Source organism: Buceros rhinoceros, unplaced genomic scaffold (genome assembly GCF_000710305.1).
Source record: "Buceros rhinoceros silvestris isolate BGI_N320 unplaced genomic scaffold, ASM71030v1 scaffold15605, whole genome shotgun sequence".
In the NCBI taxonomy this organism is placed as follows: Eukaryota; Metazoa; Chordata; class Aves; order Bucerotiformes; family Bucerotidae; genus Buceros; species Buceros rhinoceros.
Window position 1 is genome coordinate 1 of NW_010414688.1, and position 18,962 is coordinate 18,962.

The following is an 18,962-nucleotide window of genomic DNA, read 5'->3' on the forward strand; positions in this document are numbered from 1 at the left end:
AGTGTTGGTCTGTTGGATCCCTGCTGGTTCCAGAACGGAGCTAGAGATGCTGCTTTCCTTTCCTGGGGGTGGAGTGAGGGTGCCTGCGTCGGGCAGTATCGAGGGATCAAAACTCTGCCAAAATGTTTTACTCATCAGTGTTTATCACTGTGTGTATGCTTGTCGAGATCGCCCCCAGAAACACTGAATTCTGGGGATTTTTAAGAAAATGTTTGTGTACCTCTTCTGCAAGTCAGATCCCCATCTGTACTCTGATCTTGCACGTTGGTAGCACTGTGTTGTGTGTAAATTGTATGCGTGCTGGAAATGGGCAAGTTATTTCAACATGTTTACTACTTCTGTACCACCAGTTTATTCTGAATGTGAGGCTGGACTACAGAATCTCCTGCCTGCTCTGTATATTTAAACACGAGTTTGATGAAAGCAATGCCCAGATGTCAGAATCACCCACTGGAAGCAGTAATCAAGACATGTCAGCTAATGTTCCAGGTTAGTTACTGTGCAGAGAATGAGTTTGTGTGGGTTAGGGAGGAGTCGTTAATCTCAGAGGTGCTAATTGGATAATGGATCCAGGTTCTTGCTTTGGCCTATGGATGCTCCCACTGAGGCAGAGGACCCTGCTAGCAGTGGGAGTAACAGAGTAGGGATCATTTCCACATACCCCAAACAAAATCCGGGTTTATTTGTACTCTCTCCTACTGGTTTCCATGTGTGAAGTGTGACCAAGAGCCTGAGATGCTCCTTTAAAGAAAACATGAAGTAAATACTCTCATGTGTGATCTGGCTTCAACCTCAAATTAAATCTTTATTAATGTTTCGGGGTGAAGGAGAAGGGTCCCCAAAGTAATCGCACTGCTGCCTGACAAGGGTTTGGAAATCAGCTGTTGAGGAGCTTCTCTTGCCCAGCACTCTCCTGAACTGAAAGGAGGACACAGTGGACTGGGCAGGTGGGGTGTTGTCACTTGCTATATCGCTTCCCAGCAGAAAAAGTGTCCTGTAGGTAGGACCCGTACAGTGTCGGAATAACTGAGCTTTGAAAGTGCAGCTTATTAGACATCAAACACTTTTTCTTTCTCAATTTGGGGGCTGTATCTCTAGATGCAAAGGAGAAAGATAAGGAGAATGTGGTTTAGATGTGAAGTCTTCAAAGGGAGGGGACTGCCTCTTTTGATCTTGCTTCAAAGAGGATGTGTTTCCTTTTTCCTTGGGCTGCCTGTCCAGCAGCCCCCGGGGTGCCAGGGCCTCCGCAGCCGGGCTGCTGGGGAGAGCGGCAGCTCTCTCTGCGAGCTGAACTTTGGAAGAAAGTTCATCTGCTTTTGGCAAGGATGTAAAATCCCCGTGCTCCTTTTGTTCCCCTTTGCAAATCTTTCTGAAATATTGAGAGCTTGAAATTGCTGGTCGGTGCGCGTGTGAGAGTACAAACCATACGCTGGAAAATGCAGAGAACTTTTTGTCCATGGAGCCACAGGGGTTTTGTTGTCGTTGTTGGGTTTATTACTTCAGAACTTCTCAAGGCTGAAGTTTGGCGTTTCTTGTGGATGGCCCCCCTGAATGACACCAGGTTCCTTCGGTGACCTGAATGGTGCTGGTGCAACTTAAAAATAGGCAAGAGAGGAATAAGCCTGGGTGTTGCTGAATTTATTATGCAGTTTAGTTTGCAACTGAGAACAGGTTAATTTATCTTGTATTTTCTTAGCAAGCTGCTACAGTAATCTCTCAGCATTCTTTTCAGCTCGTTCTGACCCCCTTGCTTACACCTACATCACCACTTGTTTAAAATGTTTTCAGGCTGCGAAAGTATCTTTGGTGCACAACTGCCCCAACGCAGTTGTCCTGTTTATTTTCTCAGGAGCCCTAGACTTTGAACATATTGAAGAACAAGCCGAGGGGATCTTTGGCGGAAGGCAAGTATCTCTTCACTAGAGCTAATCAAGGAGTAGCTCAGGAGTTCCTGGTCTGCAGCCCTCGGGGGTCCCGAGGAGCACCAATTGCAGCCAACAGAGAGGTGGTGACTGGGAAGAGGTTGGAAGCAGTTGCCACAGTTGCCCAGGCTTCATTTTCCTGCAGTGCCCTTGATACGGCCCGAAGCAGTGTCTGTTCGCATTAAAGGGTGCAGAGGAGGGACAGAGGGATCCTTCAGATCTTCATGGGAGAGCTTCCCTTGTGTGGCTGAAAGCCCCATTGAAGGATTAGTGCATCTAAGCTGAAAGCTGCAGTAAAATCTTCGGTGGAAGTTTGTGTAGGCAAGGACTGGGACTTCTGGGATACATGTTTTGTCGTTGTTTTTTGGTTAATGCAGCATTAAACTGCACATGCATGGCCGAACAAAGCAAGCTCTACCTTCCATCCCTGCCCTCCTTCTGCAGCAGCTTTTATCCCTTCTTAGATCACAGGACAGCAGGTCACTGACAGACTCCAAGCACTTGAGCTTGTCCTTAAGCTGCTCAGAGGTGCAGTTGTGTTCTGTAGGCCTGAGATAACCAGTGTCTTAAGGGAAGGCAGAAGGGGGAGAGAGGGGTTTGCTTACAGAATTAATAACCAGAGTTCTTAATGTAAACATGGGGGCTTGGTTGGAAGCGGCATATAGGGAAGATTCAGAGGCACTGATAGGGAAAAAAAAAACCCAAACAAAACATGAGGTTTTCCTGCTCAGGAAAGAGGTGCAGGGAAGAGGAGGATTTCAAGTGCTTGACATGCTTAGCATTGCAAGCTAGAGACTGAGGTAGGACCCTTATTTCATAAATAGTGAGGAAGTTTGGTGCCAGGAGTAGGCAAGAACTGTTAGAGCAATGGGGTGAGGTTGACTGCTGCACTCTGTTTTCAGTGAGGAGAACACTCCGCTGGATTTGGATGATCATGGTGGCAGGACGTTCCTCAGAGTTTTGTTGCATTTAACAATGCACGATTATCCTCCGCTGGTGTCTGGAGCACTTCAGCTGCTCTTCCGGCACTTCAGCCAGAGACAAGAAGTCCTTCAAGCTTTTAAGCAGGTATGTGTGTGTAGTAAGAGCGTTATTCCTCATCCGAATGTATGTCCTGCAGCTAAAGACAACCCTTCCTGCGACTAATGGTGTGCATTTGTATAAGGTTCAACTGCTTGTTACCAGCCAAGATGTTGACAACTACAAGCAGATAAAACAAGATCTGGACCAGCTGAGGTCTATTGTGGAGAAATCAGAGCTTTGGGTGTACAAAGGCCAAGGTCCTGATGAGACTATGGATGGAGTGCAAGGTGAAAACGAACACAAGAAGAAAGAGGTAATTGGGTTGTTTGCACGGTTCATGTGCTCCTATTTTTTTAGACTGCTTACAGAAATGTGACAAACCCCCATCTTTCCAGCACACAACACAGTCTGCTGAGGTCTCTGTGTGGTGCTTAGGTTAAGGCAAGAGTAAGAGGAGATCCTGAGCTGGTGGAGGCCACTTAGTCTCGAGTGGGTGCTGCAGTGTCACCTTCAGGCTCCAACAGAGCCATTGGTTCGGCTGTGCTCTGGCTGCCGGGTTGTGGCCTTTCAGCACTGACGGGCTGTGTGGGTTTTGTGGGGTCAGGTACCTCAGGTAACGTAAGGGCAGAGCTGTGAGCTGTTCAGGGGATGCGGTTTGAATCATGGCACTGTGACTAAATGGCAGAGGAGAAGATACCTGTACCTGATAATACGAGACTTTGTTGGCATGAACATCTGGCTTAGAACTAATTAAAACACCTTTTGCTTCCGCATAATATACAATCAAATAGAAAAGGGAATTGAAGAAGTTGCCCCTGGGTTCTGGATGTTTATTGTTGGAAGTAAATGAAAGTATTTTACTTGTTGCTTTCCTTGTGCATAGTATCATGAGGCATCTCGTGATGTCTGTGTTTAATAATGATAGAGAGGGAAAGTAAGAAAAGGGGTTTTTTGGGTGGAAGCTTGATTACAGGCAGAACGTGACAAGCAAAGGGAAGGACAGGAGGTTGCTGTCTGTAACATCATCCCACCCTCACCTTGGTTTGTTATAGAGGTCAGTGTGACTGACAGGATAATTACATGTATTTCTCACGTGTCAGAAAACTGGGAGATGACTCTCCTTTCCAGGAAGAGAGTGGGCCCTATCCTGGGACGTCATCTTAGCCTCCATGAAGACAGTAGTATAAGCTACTTACAGATTGTCTGCTCTTATCCTCAGGAAGGTCACAGCAAGTCCCAAAAGCCTGAAAGTACCAGCAGCTACAACTACCGGGTAGTGAAAGAGGTAAGGCTTTGCTTCTTGATGGTTAGACGAAAGCGTAAATGAGTAACCCAGCTCTGGAGAGCTGCAGTCAGAGGGAGGCACCCCGGAAAGTCTGAGTCACTCTTCCACTGTGGAAAGTATTTGCTGAGTAATGACATCTCCCAACTTGAATGAGAAGCCAGGAATACAATTAACGCGACGTGTGTTCTTTCCTTAAGAACGCATTAGGGAGAAACGCTGTGTCTTGCTGCTGTTTCAATGGTAACACAATATTTTCATTGTTGAAGACTACAAAGGAAATAAGCAAGTGGAGAAGCCGTTTAATTTGCCCTCTCCCAAGCACTTTGCGCTCAAAGCCACTGTGCTGCAGAAACCTGATTTAAAAACCACCAGACGCAGAGCGTGCGTTGGCGCTGCTGTGGGGTGAACTAATGGTCTTCCCGTGGCTGTACTGTGGAGCCTGATGCCAGGTTCGCTTGGCATAGCTGAATTCTGCAGGACCAGCCCTAGTCAGGGATGCCACGAGTGGGGCTACCCTTGCCTGTGCTGAGTGGCAAGAGGCTGCACTGCTGCTGTGTCCCTAGAGGGGTGGTGAGGGGCTGGCAGCCGCACACCATCGCTGCCTTCTGCCCCCGCGCTCCCGGCAGGTTCCAGCATGGTCCTTTCTGCACCTCTACTGATATTGCGGGAGCAACCACGCCTTAGCTCCTTGCCTCTAGACCCCAAAACCTGACTCTGATGCAGGTCCGTGCATTTCACTGCTGCTCTCCAGGAGCCACCTGGCATGCTCTGAAATAACCTCCAGGTTTCCAGCTCTAAAGCGAGTCTCTTCTCCAGATCCTGCTGCGGCTCAGCAAGCTCTGCGTTCAGGAGAGCGCCTCCGTCAGGAAAAGCCGTAAGCAGCAGCAGCGACTCCTGAGGAACATGGGAGCCCACGCAGTTGTGCTGGAACTGCTGCAGATCCCTTATGAAAAGGTTGGGTTTCCACACGTGCTGCCTTGCTTCTTGACATGTTGATGGGCTTTTAATACCTCCTCTGATTCTTCCTGAATCTTCTACCTTTGTATTGGATTCACACAGGGTGTTTTTATATAGCCTCAGACTGTGAAATATCCACAGTTCAAAAATAATGGGGAGCTTCGGTAAACTGTGCTTGGTTGAAGTTTTTGAATATACGGTGTTGTGTGCTATTTCCTGAAGAAATACTCGTCCATCGTAGCTCAGAGTAAGACTCTCAGCTCTTCATGGGAGGTGTGCACTGCCTTGAAGTTCAGCTGTGTCAGTGGAAGTGAGACCCTCGTTCTGCTATGAGGTGGCTGTATGACAGCCGTCCCGGGAACTCTGAGGGATACGAGAGTGTCTGGTTCCCCATGGGGTTTATCAGCACGTCTGCCCAGTTGTTAGGCAGAGATGTCCAGTTGTAGAGTGCCAAAATCCCCCTCAGAAATGAATAAACATCATGTGGCTCTCCTGGCGGGGTCTGCTGCTCTGAATTAGCCGTATCAGAGTGCCGGGTACTGTCAGCAGTGAGGTCTGAAGCCCACTTGGTTGGGGCTGCTGCGCAGTTTCAGCTTGCCCAGCCCCGCATCGTGCTGGTGAAGTGTGCCCTAAGTTCTTCACGTCGGCTGCCCATTAGTCACAGTTGACAGGTTCTCGTCATTGAGTAGGGGAGGGAGTTCTTCATTTTCCTGGTCACTCTGTTCCAAACTCTGCCGGTTTCTGAGAACCAGTAATCCTAGACAGTAGCTTTGATTGATGTTAAGCTAAGTCTCATGCTGTCTTGCTTCATATTTTGCTAAAAAAAAAAAAGGCAGCAAAACCTGCCTCCCACACCTCTTGTCACCTTTCTGTCCGTACGTGTGAATACGTACTGGACAGGCAGCGTGGAAGCTGTTTCGCTCTTGGAAATATGTGAGACTCCTTAAAAATAAAAGCAGACACTGATTTTTCCAAAGAGCACTTTAGACCGTCAGTGGAGTGAGTGGTGATCCACACTGATGTCAGAGGAAAGGCACCGCTTCCTCAGCTGCGCTTGGAAACATGCAAGTGGTGTTCAGATTCCAGTAAATACCAACTGGGTTTAACTGGTGCTGTAACAACTTTCCATCTCTCCTTTGCCATGAGCTACCTCTCTGTCGCGGCTGAATGGCGTTTCAGTGGAACATGGCAGCTCTGTGCAGCCGCCTGGTGTGTGGCTTGGCCAACGTACTGCTGTGTTCAGAGGCGTAAAAGTGACTAAAGCACGTTGCTGGCAGGCTCGGCTGTGGAGTATGTGATTTTAGAGAAGAAACTACTGTAATTTCTGTTATGGTCTTTGTTTTTGATGCTCTTTAAAACTTTGAGGCAGGCCAAACTCATCCCTAATGTCTGCGAACTGGGTGGAGGTTTGTTTTTCTTTGGAGTGTGAGAGAGACGTGACAGTTCCCTTGCAGAGCTGGAGCTGTGGCTCCTCCAGACTCATCTCAAAGTGAACATTCGGATTCTCTTTTAACCCCACCTTATTTGTCATGCCGTCGCAGGCTGAAGACACGAGGATGCAGGAGATAATGAAGCTTGCACACGAGTTTTTACAGAACTTTTGTGCTGGGAACCAACAGAACCAGGCACTGCTGCACAAGCACATAAACCTGTTCCTTAACCCAGGGGTAAGAATCGCCTCATGCCATGATCTCTGGATTTTTCTAGCGAGAGAAGAGAATGGGTTGTCTGTGGTGATTGCCTCTGGGCCTGTTCTGATGCAGGACCGGTTGAAGGGGTCACAGTTTGTTTTTGTACTAAAACTCTCAAAAGTTGGTAAGATCTGTTTGTACAGGCCTGTTTCAGTATAGAAAGTTCAAGAGGCTGAAGTGGGCTGAAAGCCAGCTTAGGTATGAGCTGTCGTTTGAGAGATCAGGTCCTCAGAACTGTGTTTTTTCAGCCCTGCACCCTGTAGGAGTGTTGACTTTATCCTGACCTCTGTGTGAGTTTGGAGTTGGTTTATTTTCTAATTTCTTTCTTTCTTTCATCCCCTCCATTAGATTCTGGAAGCGGTAACGATGCAGCACATTTTCATGAACAACTTCCAGCTTTGCAGTGAGATTAACGAGCGCGTTGTTCAACACTTTGTCCACTGTATCGAAACACATGGCAGAAATGTTCAGTACATCAAGTTCCTGCAGACAATTGTCAAGGCGGAAGGGAAATTCATCAAGAAATGCCAAGATATGGTAATGGCTGAGGTGAGAGCTGCAGAGATGTGCAAGGTCTGAACAGAAGTTTTCACATACCATTTGGTGAACATGACACATTGATCCTCTCGCTTCAGGGGCTGCCAAGAAGCTGACAGTTAGCTCCTGCAATGCAAAAAGAGCATACAGCTGCCAGAAAGCACAGGCTTTCTGTGACCGAACGCTCTGAGCGCTTCCCCCGTGGGTGTAACGAGCGGTCGCTCGTTAGTGACACTTAGCAGTTACTGTCCAGGCTTCTACACAGTCTGCCCTTCAGAGGGACTGGGAAGCAAGGGCGCCTTCCTCTAGCAAAACTGGCAGCAAGAGAAGTAGTTTAGTTTCAAGAGCACTAATGCAGAAGGAAATCTCTACCATGGCAGTATTTTGGTGGGAGTTTCTTATCTTACCAAGCCCTACATATTCACCTATTGAACTGCGAAAGGGGAGAAGTCTGAGGCTCCTTGGAGACTGAGGTGTGTGGGTAGCTGGGAAATTGGGGTGTCAAGATAGAAGGGGAGAACTAAGAGAAGGGTGAATGAATCCCTTTAGGTTGGATGTGATCTGTGTGGCAGCGTATTCACGCATCTGACAGGATTTTTATTGGCCTCCTCAGCAGGGGGAGCCCAAGGATCAGATTTGTCATGTTCTGGCTTTTGTGTCTCAGTCCTACTAGACTGATGAAAGGTCTTCCATATTTTGTCGTTCAGTTCAGAAAATGGTTTTGTGAGCTTCTCAATGTGGAGTTGAGTTCGTGAGACGCAGTTGGCTTCTACAGGGCTCAGCAGCCTCTGAGAAAAGGGTGTTGCCTCAGGGGTTGCCTCCTACGTTTTATCTTGCTGTTTGCTGCAAACCCTGTGGGCTGACAGCCCCAGATCCTCTGGCTGCCTGCTCAGGAGGGCCCAGCCTGCAGCAGGTCTCAGTTTGCTCGTTCCTCCTTCATACAGTTACTGGAGGTCTGAATAGCTCTGAAAATGTGGCCATCTGGGTCTCAAATGTGAAGCTGATAGAAATCTTCAGTGTGTGACTTCGTGTCACTCGCTAGCCTTGGAACATTGCTGGTGTTTGTTCAGAAGGGTGGAATTACTGAGCCCCGCAATGCTCCCACCCGGCGTGCCCCCGGGGCGTCTCTCTGACCAAATCGGTATGTCTGCAGCTTAGCTGTATTAAAAGTCAGCTGAGGCAATATAAGCGAAATAAAAAGCACAATGGAAAGTCACGAGCTTCTTGGCACAACTCCTGTCTGAGCAGTCAGTTGGAGTGGCTTTGAAGTTCTCCAGCAGTTCAGAAGTGGTAAATTCTTTACGACAAAATGTCATAGTTGAGCCCTCTCTCCTGTGAAGGAGCACAAGGGGGCTGAACGCCCAGCTGCCTTGGTGGGCTGTGCTCCTTTTAAGTGGCTAAAGAACAGCTAATTGGGATTTGCATGGTGACAGTCAGCCCTCGGATTAGGGGAGGATGCTGCGGGGAGGTGCACGGCTTTGATCTGCTGATGGAGCGGTGTTCTTTCCCGGTAGCTGGTGAATGCGGGAGAAGACGTCCTAGTGTTTTACAACGACAGAGCCTCCTTCCAGACCTTGGTGCAAATGATGAGGTCAGAGAGGGATCGGATGGATGAAAACAGCCCACTGATGTACCACATCCACCTGGTCGAGCTGCTCGCGGTATGCACGGAAGGCAAAAATGTCTACACTGAAATAAAGTGCAACTCCCTCCTTCCCTTGGATGACATCGTTAGGGTAGTGACCCACGAGGATTGCATACCTGAGGTGAGGGCTCTCCGGAGGCTCTGGCCTGTATGCGTTTGAAATGTGCTGGCTTTGGGTCAGAGGGAGCCGACACTGCTGCGTCTGGCGCGGGAAGGGCGGTGGTGCAGGTGGACAGTGAGCTGGGAGGTTGGATTCCTTCCCTGGCTCTGCTGTCGGCAACCCCAGTCAATCCGCATAGCTAAAATAAATCCTTTTATACTTGTTTCCTTGCCCTGAAAACGGGGCTGTGATGCTGCACTTGGTTGTTTTATAGGGTTCTCGAGGCAGAGAGGTTTATGGAGTGTGCTGCTAACCTGGAACAGATGGTTCTGCAGAACTGGAAATGATTATGATGCTGACGTGTTGTCTGCAGTAATCCCGGTGTTTTTTATTGGATGGTGTCTTGCTATTCATGGCATTAAATTTCACCAGTGCTTAAATAAAAGAAGTAGAATTACAAATGATTTATGTTGCAGTTTTAATGTGATATTCATTCACAGTACCGTTCAGCATTTTATTTTTTAGTGGCTTTTTCTTCCCCCCTACTTTTAGGTCAAAATTGCATACATCAACTTTTTGAATCATTGCTATGTGGACACAGAAGTGGAAATGAAAGAGATTTACACCAGTAATCATATGTGGAAGCTATTTGAGAACTTCCTGCTTGACATCTGTCGGGTAATGTGATTTCTGTATCTAGAAACTGAATTCAAATGAACCTCTTTAGTATAGAGCAGCAGGGATAAGATCTACCGGTGCATCAAGGCAATAAATGCCCTGAGTACTGTGTTCCGTCAAATTTATTTGTGCCTTCTTTTCCTTACGCCTGTGGATTTCATTAGTCATATTCCATGGAACACATTAATATTTTCCTTTCAAAAAGAAAAACAAAACAAAACACCCCTCAGAAAAGCCCCACACCCTGCTCCTTTGTCTAGTGCCTTTTTCTGCCCTGCCACCTGGCTCACTTTCTCTGGCCAGGGTAAGTGAGCTCCTTCCCAAGCAATAGTTGACGATTTTTGGCAAGTCAGGACACATTTTTTCTAAGCTTGGCATTTGTTTGGCCATATGGCTTTTTGCCCGGGATTCCAAGTATTTTCCCATATGAAAGCCTTACACCTCAGTCCTCCCTGCCCTACTACTTTCTTTCCTGTAAGGCACTCTGGGTTTTTCCCTCCTTCCTAAACACGCCACACGCCAGCCCGTTAGAACAGTAATGGTGTTGGGCATCTGCTTTTGTGGCTGCTGCAGACCCAGAGATCCGGGTGTCATAAATCTCACAGTGGCAGGGAAGTGCTGTGACTAGAACAGTGCGAAATCAAGAATTCCAGGCTCTAACACTTATTTATCTTTCCTGACTGAGCTGCTGCTGACCTAGGAATGAATTGTCTTGCAGGCATGTAACAACACCAGCGACAGAAAGCACGCCGACTCCATATTGGAGAAGTATGTCACCGAGATCGTGATGAGCATAGTCACCACTTTCTTCAGCTCCCCGTTCTCTGACCAGAGCACGACTTTGCAGGTAGGGAGGTGTAGAGAGGCAGAAAATGAAAATACGCTGCCAGTGCAATTATGTTCATTCCGCTTTGGATCTGTTTAGCAGTTAAATGGAACATGCGTGCGCTTGTACTGGGGGCACAGTTACCTACTCCTCGTGGTCAGCGTGTTTCCTTTGCTGTAGAAGTGGAAAGATCATAGATCAGAGCACAAGCGTTGTTCTAGAGAAGCTGAAGAGTCACATCGCTTGATTAGCAGATTCAACTCCACAGCCACTGAGACCACACAGGTCTGTTGGAGAGTTTCTACCTGTTGTTAGCAGGTTCCGGGGGAGGAACTCACCCTGCAAGTAGGGAAATGAAAGATTTGTCCCTGTGAGGTGTTGCAGTTGCATCGGAGGGTGCTGGTCATCCTCTTTGTGGCCATAGATCAGAGCACAGCTGAACTGGGATGATGTGGGCAGGTGTAGGAAAGCAAAGGAGCAGGTTTGCTCAGCGGTGGTTTGGCATGTAGGCTGTCTAACAGGGGCAGAGCAGTAGCAGCAGCACGGAGTTCTCCAGAGTGACGTGGAGAAGGAAGATGAAGGTTTGGTGGCCAGCTTTCTGGACAGGAGGAGAGTGTCACATTACAGAGGGTGCAAGGGTGACCGAAGAATGGTGTTGAAAGAAAACATGTTATTACAGGAAGTTTGTAATTTCCTTTAAAACCAAAAAACATCCAAAAGCTCTAGTGTGCTTCATTGAGCTGAATAACCTTTGTCCTCTTCAAAAGTTGGGGAAATGTGGAGGAGAAGCACGGACCGTTTGTGAAGTGACAGAAGGTAGAGGCTGGCACTGCAGAACAGCAGCGTCAGGCCATTGTCCTAATATTTGTGTTGCAGCACAAAGATAACATCATTCTTTTATGCACCCGTCACTTTTTGGGAGGAGTGTGGGTGGAGTGGTCAGGTGCCTGGCAGGGCTGTCAGAAGTTCGAGTGTGGAAGCTGTTGGAACTTGATGCAACCTCGTGCCAAAGGCGGTTGTTCGCAGTGCAGGCTCTGGGTCTGCAATGGAATGTAACTGGCGGCAGGTTAGGGGAGGCTCCTGCTTCCCACAGTGGCCGTGAAGAGCATCTGGCAATTTGATGGTCAGTCCCTCATTGAGGAATTTACGCCAACCCTTTGGATCGTGCTGGGCTGCCTGGGTGGCTGCAGAGCTCCCGGGAAGCGTGTGGAAAGCTGTGTGACTGTGCACCAGGTACCGGCTTCTTCCTGCTCGCTGTGAGCCGTGATGTTCCTGCGTTTGCCTCCTTGACTCCCTGTATCTCTGCCCTCCTTGAGTCAGGACCTGTACTCGGCCCACGTCTGTGTGACCGCTGGCCAGTCTACCAGCCCTTGAGCACTCACAGCTCTGCGTCCCCCAGCTGCAGACAGCCCTCCTTAGGCAGACAAGGGGAGAGTCGCACTGAAAGCAGCAGAGCTGTGCTTGAGGTCGGCTCAGATACTCTAGAACTACCAAACTGTGGCATTGCCCGCAAGAGCCCAGAGAGCTGTGACAGCCGTGTTTGGGCTGAGCAGCTTTGTTAGGTTTGTGTCTTAACTCGTGCAAGTCTGAGTAGTCCAGCAATTGATTTGCTTCTCGTGTGACTTCCAAGTGTCAGCTGCTCTCCAGGCATCAGCCTCCGTGTGAGTTTGTCAAAACTTCATCAAAAGAAATGAGAAATTGAGGTCAAGCTGGCCTTGTCCCTGGGGGCTCTGCCCTCCTCTCTTCCCTCTGTGCCGTATACCCTGCCTGTCACGCTTTTAATCATCGTCTCTGAGCGTACGGCATTTGAATACACTTCCTGGCCTTCGTTATTTTAGCCCTTGGTTAATTTTATGTCAGCAGCTTTTCTTCAGTTTCTCAATCTCTCCCTTTTCTAGCAGGATAAGGTAACAGTTCACCTCTCTTCTACCATCTCATCTGAGATCTGTTTTACCCTAGACTCGTCTTTCCCCTACACCCCTAAGTTAAAAGCTCTGTTTCTCTCCCTCTTTCTGCCTGTCAGGGCTCTTGCCCATGACCAGGGTCTCTCCTGTCTGCGGAGAACAGCCCGTTGGACCACCTGGCTGCTGTCCCTCTCCTCCAGGTGGGATTTTTCCCTCCTGTCTGATGCTGCAGGGCGGTCTGCAGCCACTGCTGCCCGCTCCAGTGCTGCTGGCTCTGCAGGCGAGGGACAGTTGCTACTCTCCTTTGGACTGAGTTGCTCCCTGTCCTTCCTGCTGCACCTTGTCATCTCGTTTCTTCCCATGTGAGCTGCCTCTTGTCTCATGCTCTTTCGTGTTATGGCTTGTTCAACTTAATCTGCACCTCCTTTGAGTCAGGAGCAGCCTTGCTTGTTCAAGGAACACTTGTGCATCTGTCGTGCAGTTCAAATAATACAAAATTAGGAGAACATAAATATGTCCTTCCAAGGAACAGCTGTCCAGAACTTCTCCGCTTTAACAAGTACTGTTTTACCTGTGTGCCTCCTAAGGGTGCTGCTGCCCAAGGCTTTCCTTCACAGGAGTAGTGGAACACGGAGTAAATTCCTTACTCGATTTATTGACCTAGTTTAAGCAAGTCAAGTGTTTTTTTTGAAGCTTTGTAAGACGAAAAAGTCTTTAAACGTGAACTGAACGGAAGACGCCGGTGGGTTAAATCCAAAAGTGCAGGTATTGTCAGTGCCCTTAGAGCACTGCTGCCTGCCACGGTTTTGGTGTTTGGCATATTCCTAGAAAGGTGATAGGTATTCGCCTCCTCATCTTTTTTGGTTCTTGAATTTTGATTCTCCTTTTCTGTGTTTCGTAATGGTGTTATTTGAATTGACCTAATAGATTTCATTACCTAATAGTTTTGACTTTTTCATCTAACTACGCTTTTTTCTTACAAGCAGGCGTTAATCTTGACCAGAGTGAAAGAGGTATTGTGTCACTGCTTCCTACGTCTCGTGGGCTTTGCACCGTGGTGTAGTTCATTTAGCTGGTAGAAACCTCCCATGGCTAGTAGACCCAGGGACACGGGGTATTCCCTCCCAGTCTAGGTTCATTTGAAATATTTAAAATACTCTTTCCTCTATAGGTAGAAAGAGTTGTTGTACTAAGTAATTGCTGTACAAACCCAACAGGGAGTTTTGGTTGCTGCTGTTGGGGTGTTCCAAAGATGAAAGAACGAAGCTGGTGTGTGCTGGAGTAGCTCACCTACCTATAGTGGAAGATCACCTTGTGAGACTGAGGGCTGAAACCCACGCCTCAGTTTTGGCTGATCCATGGTAGCTGTGGTGTTTACCACTAACTGCTACTGTGTTCCAACCCACACACAGAGCTGGTTTCAGCAGTACCTTAGATACTAGCTAATAGTACTCAAAACGATGAGTTTCCAACTCTTGGAGCTGTGCTGTCGTTTAGTCTAGAGCGAAGTCCCATTTACCTGCGGACTGTTGAGTCAGCTGCTGGTCAACGTTAACAGCAGGATCTCTGTGCCAGGTTTGCTGATGGCTCTGATTAAACAGAGGGAGATGGCTGCTTATTTCCTTTGCTTAGTCAAGCTTCAGTTACTGAGGCTTTACGCTTTAGAAGCTCTCTGTTTAATGCTTCCCTTCCAGCGGTGGTTCCCACCCTTCCCATTCAGCCCCTGATGGTGTGGTAGATACGCTGTCTACAACGCGGAGCTGCCGAGCAAGTGGATGCAGCCCAGTTAGAAATGACTGGTGTGCAGAGAGCAGTGGCTGGAGCTGGTAACTGGTGTTACCTCAAGGTGATGCTGGTACATCTCAAAATGGCGTCATGAGTTTGACTTTTCTTTAACCTTGTGTTCTAGACTCGCCAGCCCGTGTTCGTGCAGTTGCTGCAGGGCGTGTTCAGAGTGTACCATTGCAACTGGTTAATGCCCAGCCAGAAGGCCTCGGTGGAAAGCTGCATTCGGGTCCTCTCAGATGTAGGTAAGGAATGGACGTCATCAGAACGGACTGCTGCAGACACGGTCATCCAGTAGTTGCTGCTGACATGCCATCCTCCCAAAGCCCAAGTGCGCTGCACGTCCCGCAGGTGCCACTTGCCCATAACCGAGAGCTGAGGCACAGAGGAAAGCCACTTGTCGCGGTTGAGCACGAGGTGGTGTCACCGTAACCTGAAGCGCTTTCTCTGTTTAACCTCAAAACTCTCTGCAGCCCTGCTGATCTGCAGCTGGGAAATAGTTTTGTGCCACTCCTCTCGGTAATTTGCTCCACTTCTGGTAGCCAGACGAGTGATTTGTAGCGGATACGAGGTCAGATTCTGTTGGAGAGGTGTCCGTGTGTGTCAGCATGAGATGCTGGCAGCATGTGTGTGTGTGAGGACAGGTTCCTACTCCCACGCTCCAAAGCCAGTAACCAGCGCCGAGGTGTGAAAGCCTTTAAATACTTGTAGAGGTCTGAGCAGTGCGCTGTTGAGATCGCACACGGAATTGCAAGCAGAGGTTGTCTTGCTCTGGCGCTGGTTGTAACGCATGGGCTGGAGGAGTCAGTTCTTACTTTTGCTTGTTGCAGCAAAAAGCCGAGCAATTGCGATTCCTGTGGACTTGGACAGTCAGGTCAACAACCTCTTCCTGAAATCTCATAACATCGTGCAGAAGACGGCGATGAACTGGCGAATGACAGCGAGGAATGCTGCCCGCAGAGACTCAGTGCTCGCTGCCTCCAGGGATTACCGGAACATAATTGAGCGATTACAGGTGACTGCCCAGCAGCCCTTCCTCCTTTGCTCAGCACCTCCCTGCGTGCCTGCACAAGAGGAGGGATTTACCGAGCAGAAAGATGTTCGGGAATTAACTAGCGCAAGTGCCACAGGATGATCAAATTACCTGATTCTGAATATAATAGTACTGTAATAGTCCTGTGAAATCAAATGCCAACCATTGTACCAAGTCAGGTCACTGAACGTGCACGGCTAACGGGTGTAGGAGTGCTCATCCTAGGAGAGGTTAATCTAGGGGTACTTGAAGCATTCTTCTTCTGCCTTTATTTTGTGTTCTTTGACAAGGCAGGACTTTGTCATCAGCACAGCCTTCCGCACTCCTCCAGAGCTCTGCTCCTTGTGCACCAAAACTATCGGTACAATGAAATGTGCCACAGCGCTGCCTGGAAACTGCCGCAGAGCTTGAAATAGAGATGTGCCGGTTCCTCGTGAGCCAGCTGCAGCCACAGCTGTGCCAATGTGCCAGCCCCTCCAGCCATTTGGCTGAAGCTGCCTATCAAAACATAACACTTGATGTCCGAAACAGGAGCTGTCGTGTTACGGCTCTGTGCGGTGTCCAGTTCCATGGGCAGTTCAATAAGGCCGTTTTTATACCAGATGAAATTCAGAACACCACCTTTACCCTTCTGACAGTTCATTTGCTGCCCAAAAGCTTTTTCTGGCAAATGGTTCTGACTTTATGTAAACTGACATTATGCAACATCAGATCACTGCCCAGCCCCGTCTCACGGAAGCAGCTTCTCCCTCTTTATCCATTCCAATTTGTCCACTTCAATTTGATTAAACTTCTTCTCTGGTTTCTCAGGTATCCCGGTATTTTCTGCTTTAGTATCAGGATAAATGCAGCTTCTTTTTTAAGGTAGCTACAGCTTTCCAAACATTGAGGGAATAGTGGTTTTGCATCATTTTAACAGTAGTACTTTTTTGTCAGTTTGTGTAAGCATCAATGCCCTGATCATTAACACAGAGTTTCAGTGCAGCTACAAAACTGCTTTTTTTTTTTCTTCCATGTTAACAAAGAGGGGGAGGGTAGGGGAACTAAGTCGTTTGGAGGACTGCTGGAAAACAGAGCTTCCCTTTTAAAGACAACTATTAAACTGAAAGTCTTACCAGACCAGACTCTGAGGTCTTTAGTTTATCGAGGCAGGATGGACCTAACTGTTCTGTCCCTCTTTTGGAGTTTGTGAGTTAATTTGTGTATAAGTTCAGATGTATTCAGTGGTGGTTTTAATCTGGATGTGGTTATATTCTAGGACATAGTATCAGCTTTAGAGGACCGCCTGCGGCCCCTCGTCCAGGCAGAGCTGTCGGTACTGGTAGACGTGCTTCATAGGCCTGAACTGCTCTTCCCAGAGAACACGGATGCGAGGAGGAAATGTGAAAGCGGAGGTTTCATTTGCAAGTGAGTTGTCTTGAATGAAGTCTGGCTTGTCGGGAGAGGGTTTAGATTTTGCTTTTTCCCCAATTTTCCCATGCCCTCTGGCCCAGCTTGGGAAATGCTTCATATGCTTTGAAGTGCTTGTGAAGTGCAGTGTTTCATGGTATAGTCAATGCAATTCGTCCTTGGAGGGAGGGGGAAAAAAAAAGCTCTTAAGGGGTGAGGAAAGACTCGGCTAATGCTCAAAAATTTGCGCGTTTACTGCAGGATACAAGTGTGGTGAACAGTAGTAGAAATGTGTAAAGAAGCTTTGAGCTGATCCCTGTTGTTCTCTCCCTGCCTTCAACACTAGTCCTGTTTGCAAGATGCTTCATCATGGAGCACTTGGTGCTGGGCGAGTGTCAGAATCAGTTGTAGGTGCTGTAGGTGCTGCCTGTATTAGAGGGAAAGAAAAGGAAGGATTGCCGGGCGGTTTGGGGGGCGGTTGAGAGCAGAACCCAGCTTCTCAGACCCACCTGCTGGGAGGGTGGATTCTAGAGGGAGGTTATGGAGTTTAGGAGGTACCAGCACAACAAACAGCTCCTGGTAGGATGGGTTTCTAACAGCGCTATCCAGGACACTCAGTATGCTTCTTAACAGCCAAGCATCTGGAACAGTTTTCTTTCTTACTGTGAAGTGCTTGTTCTGGAGGACCAGCAGGGCCCAAATCCCCCTGCGCTTCCCCCGGTTCCTTTCTGCCTGCAGTCCGGGGGTTCTACCTGGCTGTCCTCCTCCCGGGGGATGCAGCTTCCCTCGCAGCTTCACCAGTGCCCGTGGTAGCTGGGTAAATGTTGCTCTTGAACGTCCCCAAGATGGTTGTGTAATGGGATGATAATAAAACTCATTTGCAGCTTAAACCAATTAAGTAAGATAGCCGCATATATCTTAGCCCGTTTTTAGAATGTTAGTACTAAACGGAGCCGCAATTGGTTGTTTTCAGGTTAATAAAGCACACTAAACAGCTGCTAGAGGAGAATGAGGAGAAACTGTGTATTAAAGTATTACAGACGCTCAGGGAAATGATGACCAAAGATAGAGGCTATGGAGAAAAGGTAACGTAACTTACAGTTCATCGTTCCGTGTTAAACGCTGTCTTTATTATTCAGTAAAGGAAAATAAAATTGTCGCTCTCTCGAGCTGTGTTTTGTATGTGTAAGCACTTCTGTACTGCTTCAGGAACAAAATGGTTTTAGTCAACCAATAACTTCAGATACAATTTGAAAGGTAAGCTTGTTTCTGTTGCTTTTCCACTTTAGACTTGCAAGTTTAAGTCTAATTCCTGCAGTTGCTGGCACTGTAAAAATATTAAATTTCATTACCTTCTTATGAAAGATATAACCTCTTTATCTGCTTTCTGGGTCTAGGTGACTCTTCGTCAGGTCATGTAACCTTGCAACAAGATGGTATTTTATAGTTTTTTAATTTATATACATCTTAGTCATCATCTTGGTGTGAATTATAGATGGAAACTGTCTGTACACCCCCCATGTTTGTTTTTCCTTCCCTTTCCTACATACAGCTCCTCTGTCTTGCTGAGAACATTTCTCTGTAGGCACAGCCCTATTCTCCGCTGGCATCAGAGGAGCGTGTGTATGCCCCTGTGTTTGTGTATCTAAAGACTCCAACAGCCAATCTCAAAATCCTAATCGAAGGTATCCCCAGCCAGGTTATTACCTCGCCTAACGGTAGCTGTCCAGAGCGACGTGCCCTCCCTCTGAGTGTGCCCACCAGCAACTGAGAACTGGCTGTTGGGACTGGGGGAGGCAGTGGTGTGGAGCTGCTGCAACTGGGAGTCTGTGCCCAGGAGCAAATGGTGTCTCACGTCCAGTTCTCACTTGCAGTAGGGTTAGAGTAGTGCTGGATTCACAGCACAAAAAGGGAAAAACTCTAGAGGTCAGACAGTTCCATGACAGCGCTAAATTAGAGCGGTAGCCATAGCTGCAGCTGCGAGGGAGGGATGCTGCAGCAGCAGAGGAACTCATAGCATCGCCTGACCGGCCAGCCACGGTGTCACACACCAGCTCTGCTTTGGCCAGCCAAGCTGGGAGCGAGGAGGACGAGGGAGCAGAACAGAGTGCTCTGTGCCAGCCCAGCCAGAGGCAAGAGGGGGAGTGAAAGGAGTGGGGAGGCTGCGCACGTGTGGGTGTGCACGTG

The 18,962-nt window shown here is 48.2% G+C and overlaps 1 protein-coding gene across 1 annotated transcript; it reads left to right on the forward strand.

Annotated features, from left to right (window-relative positions):
- Positions 1-353: 353 nt before the first annotated feature.
- On the forward strand, positions 354-18,460 carry LOC104494360 (inositol 1,4,5-trisphosphate receptor type 1-like; the record flags this gene model as incomplete). Its single annotated transcript, XM_010137175.1, has 16 exons — positions 354-489; positions 1,850-1,904; positions 2,825-2,990; positions 3,088-3,258; positions 4,165-4,230; positions 5,047-5,184; positions 6,729-6,854; positions 7,227-7,427; positions 8,930-9,181; positions 9,713-9,838; positions 10,557-10,685; positions 14,478-14,598; positions 15,184-15,368; positions 16,645-16,793; positions 17,749-17,860; positions 18,361-18,460. Coding segments are annotated over exons 1-16 (2,152 nt in total), but the record flags the coding sequence as incomplete, so codon positions are not given.
- Positions 18,461-18,962: the final 502 nt, after the last annotated feature.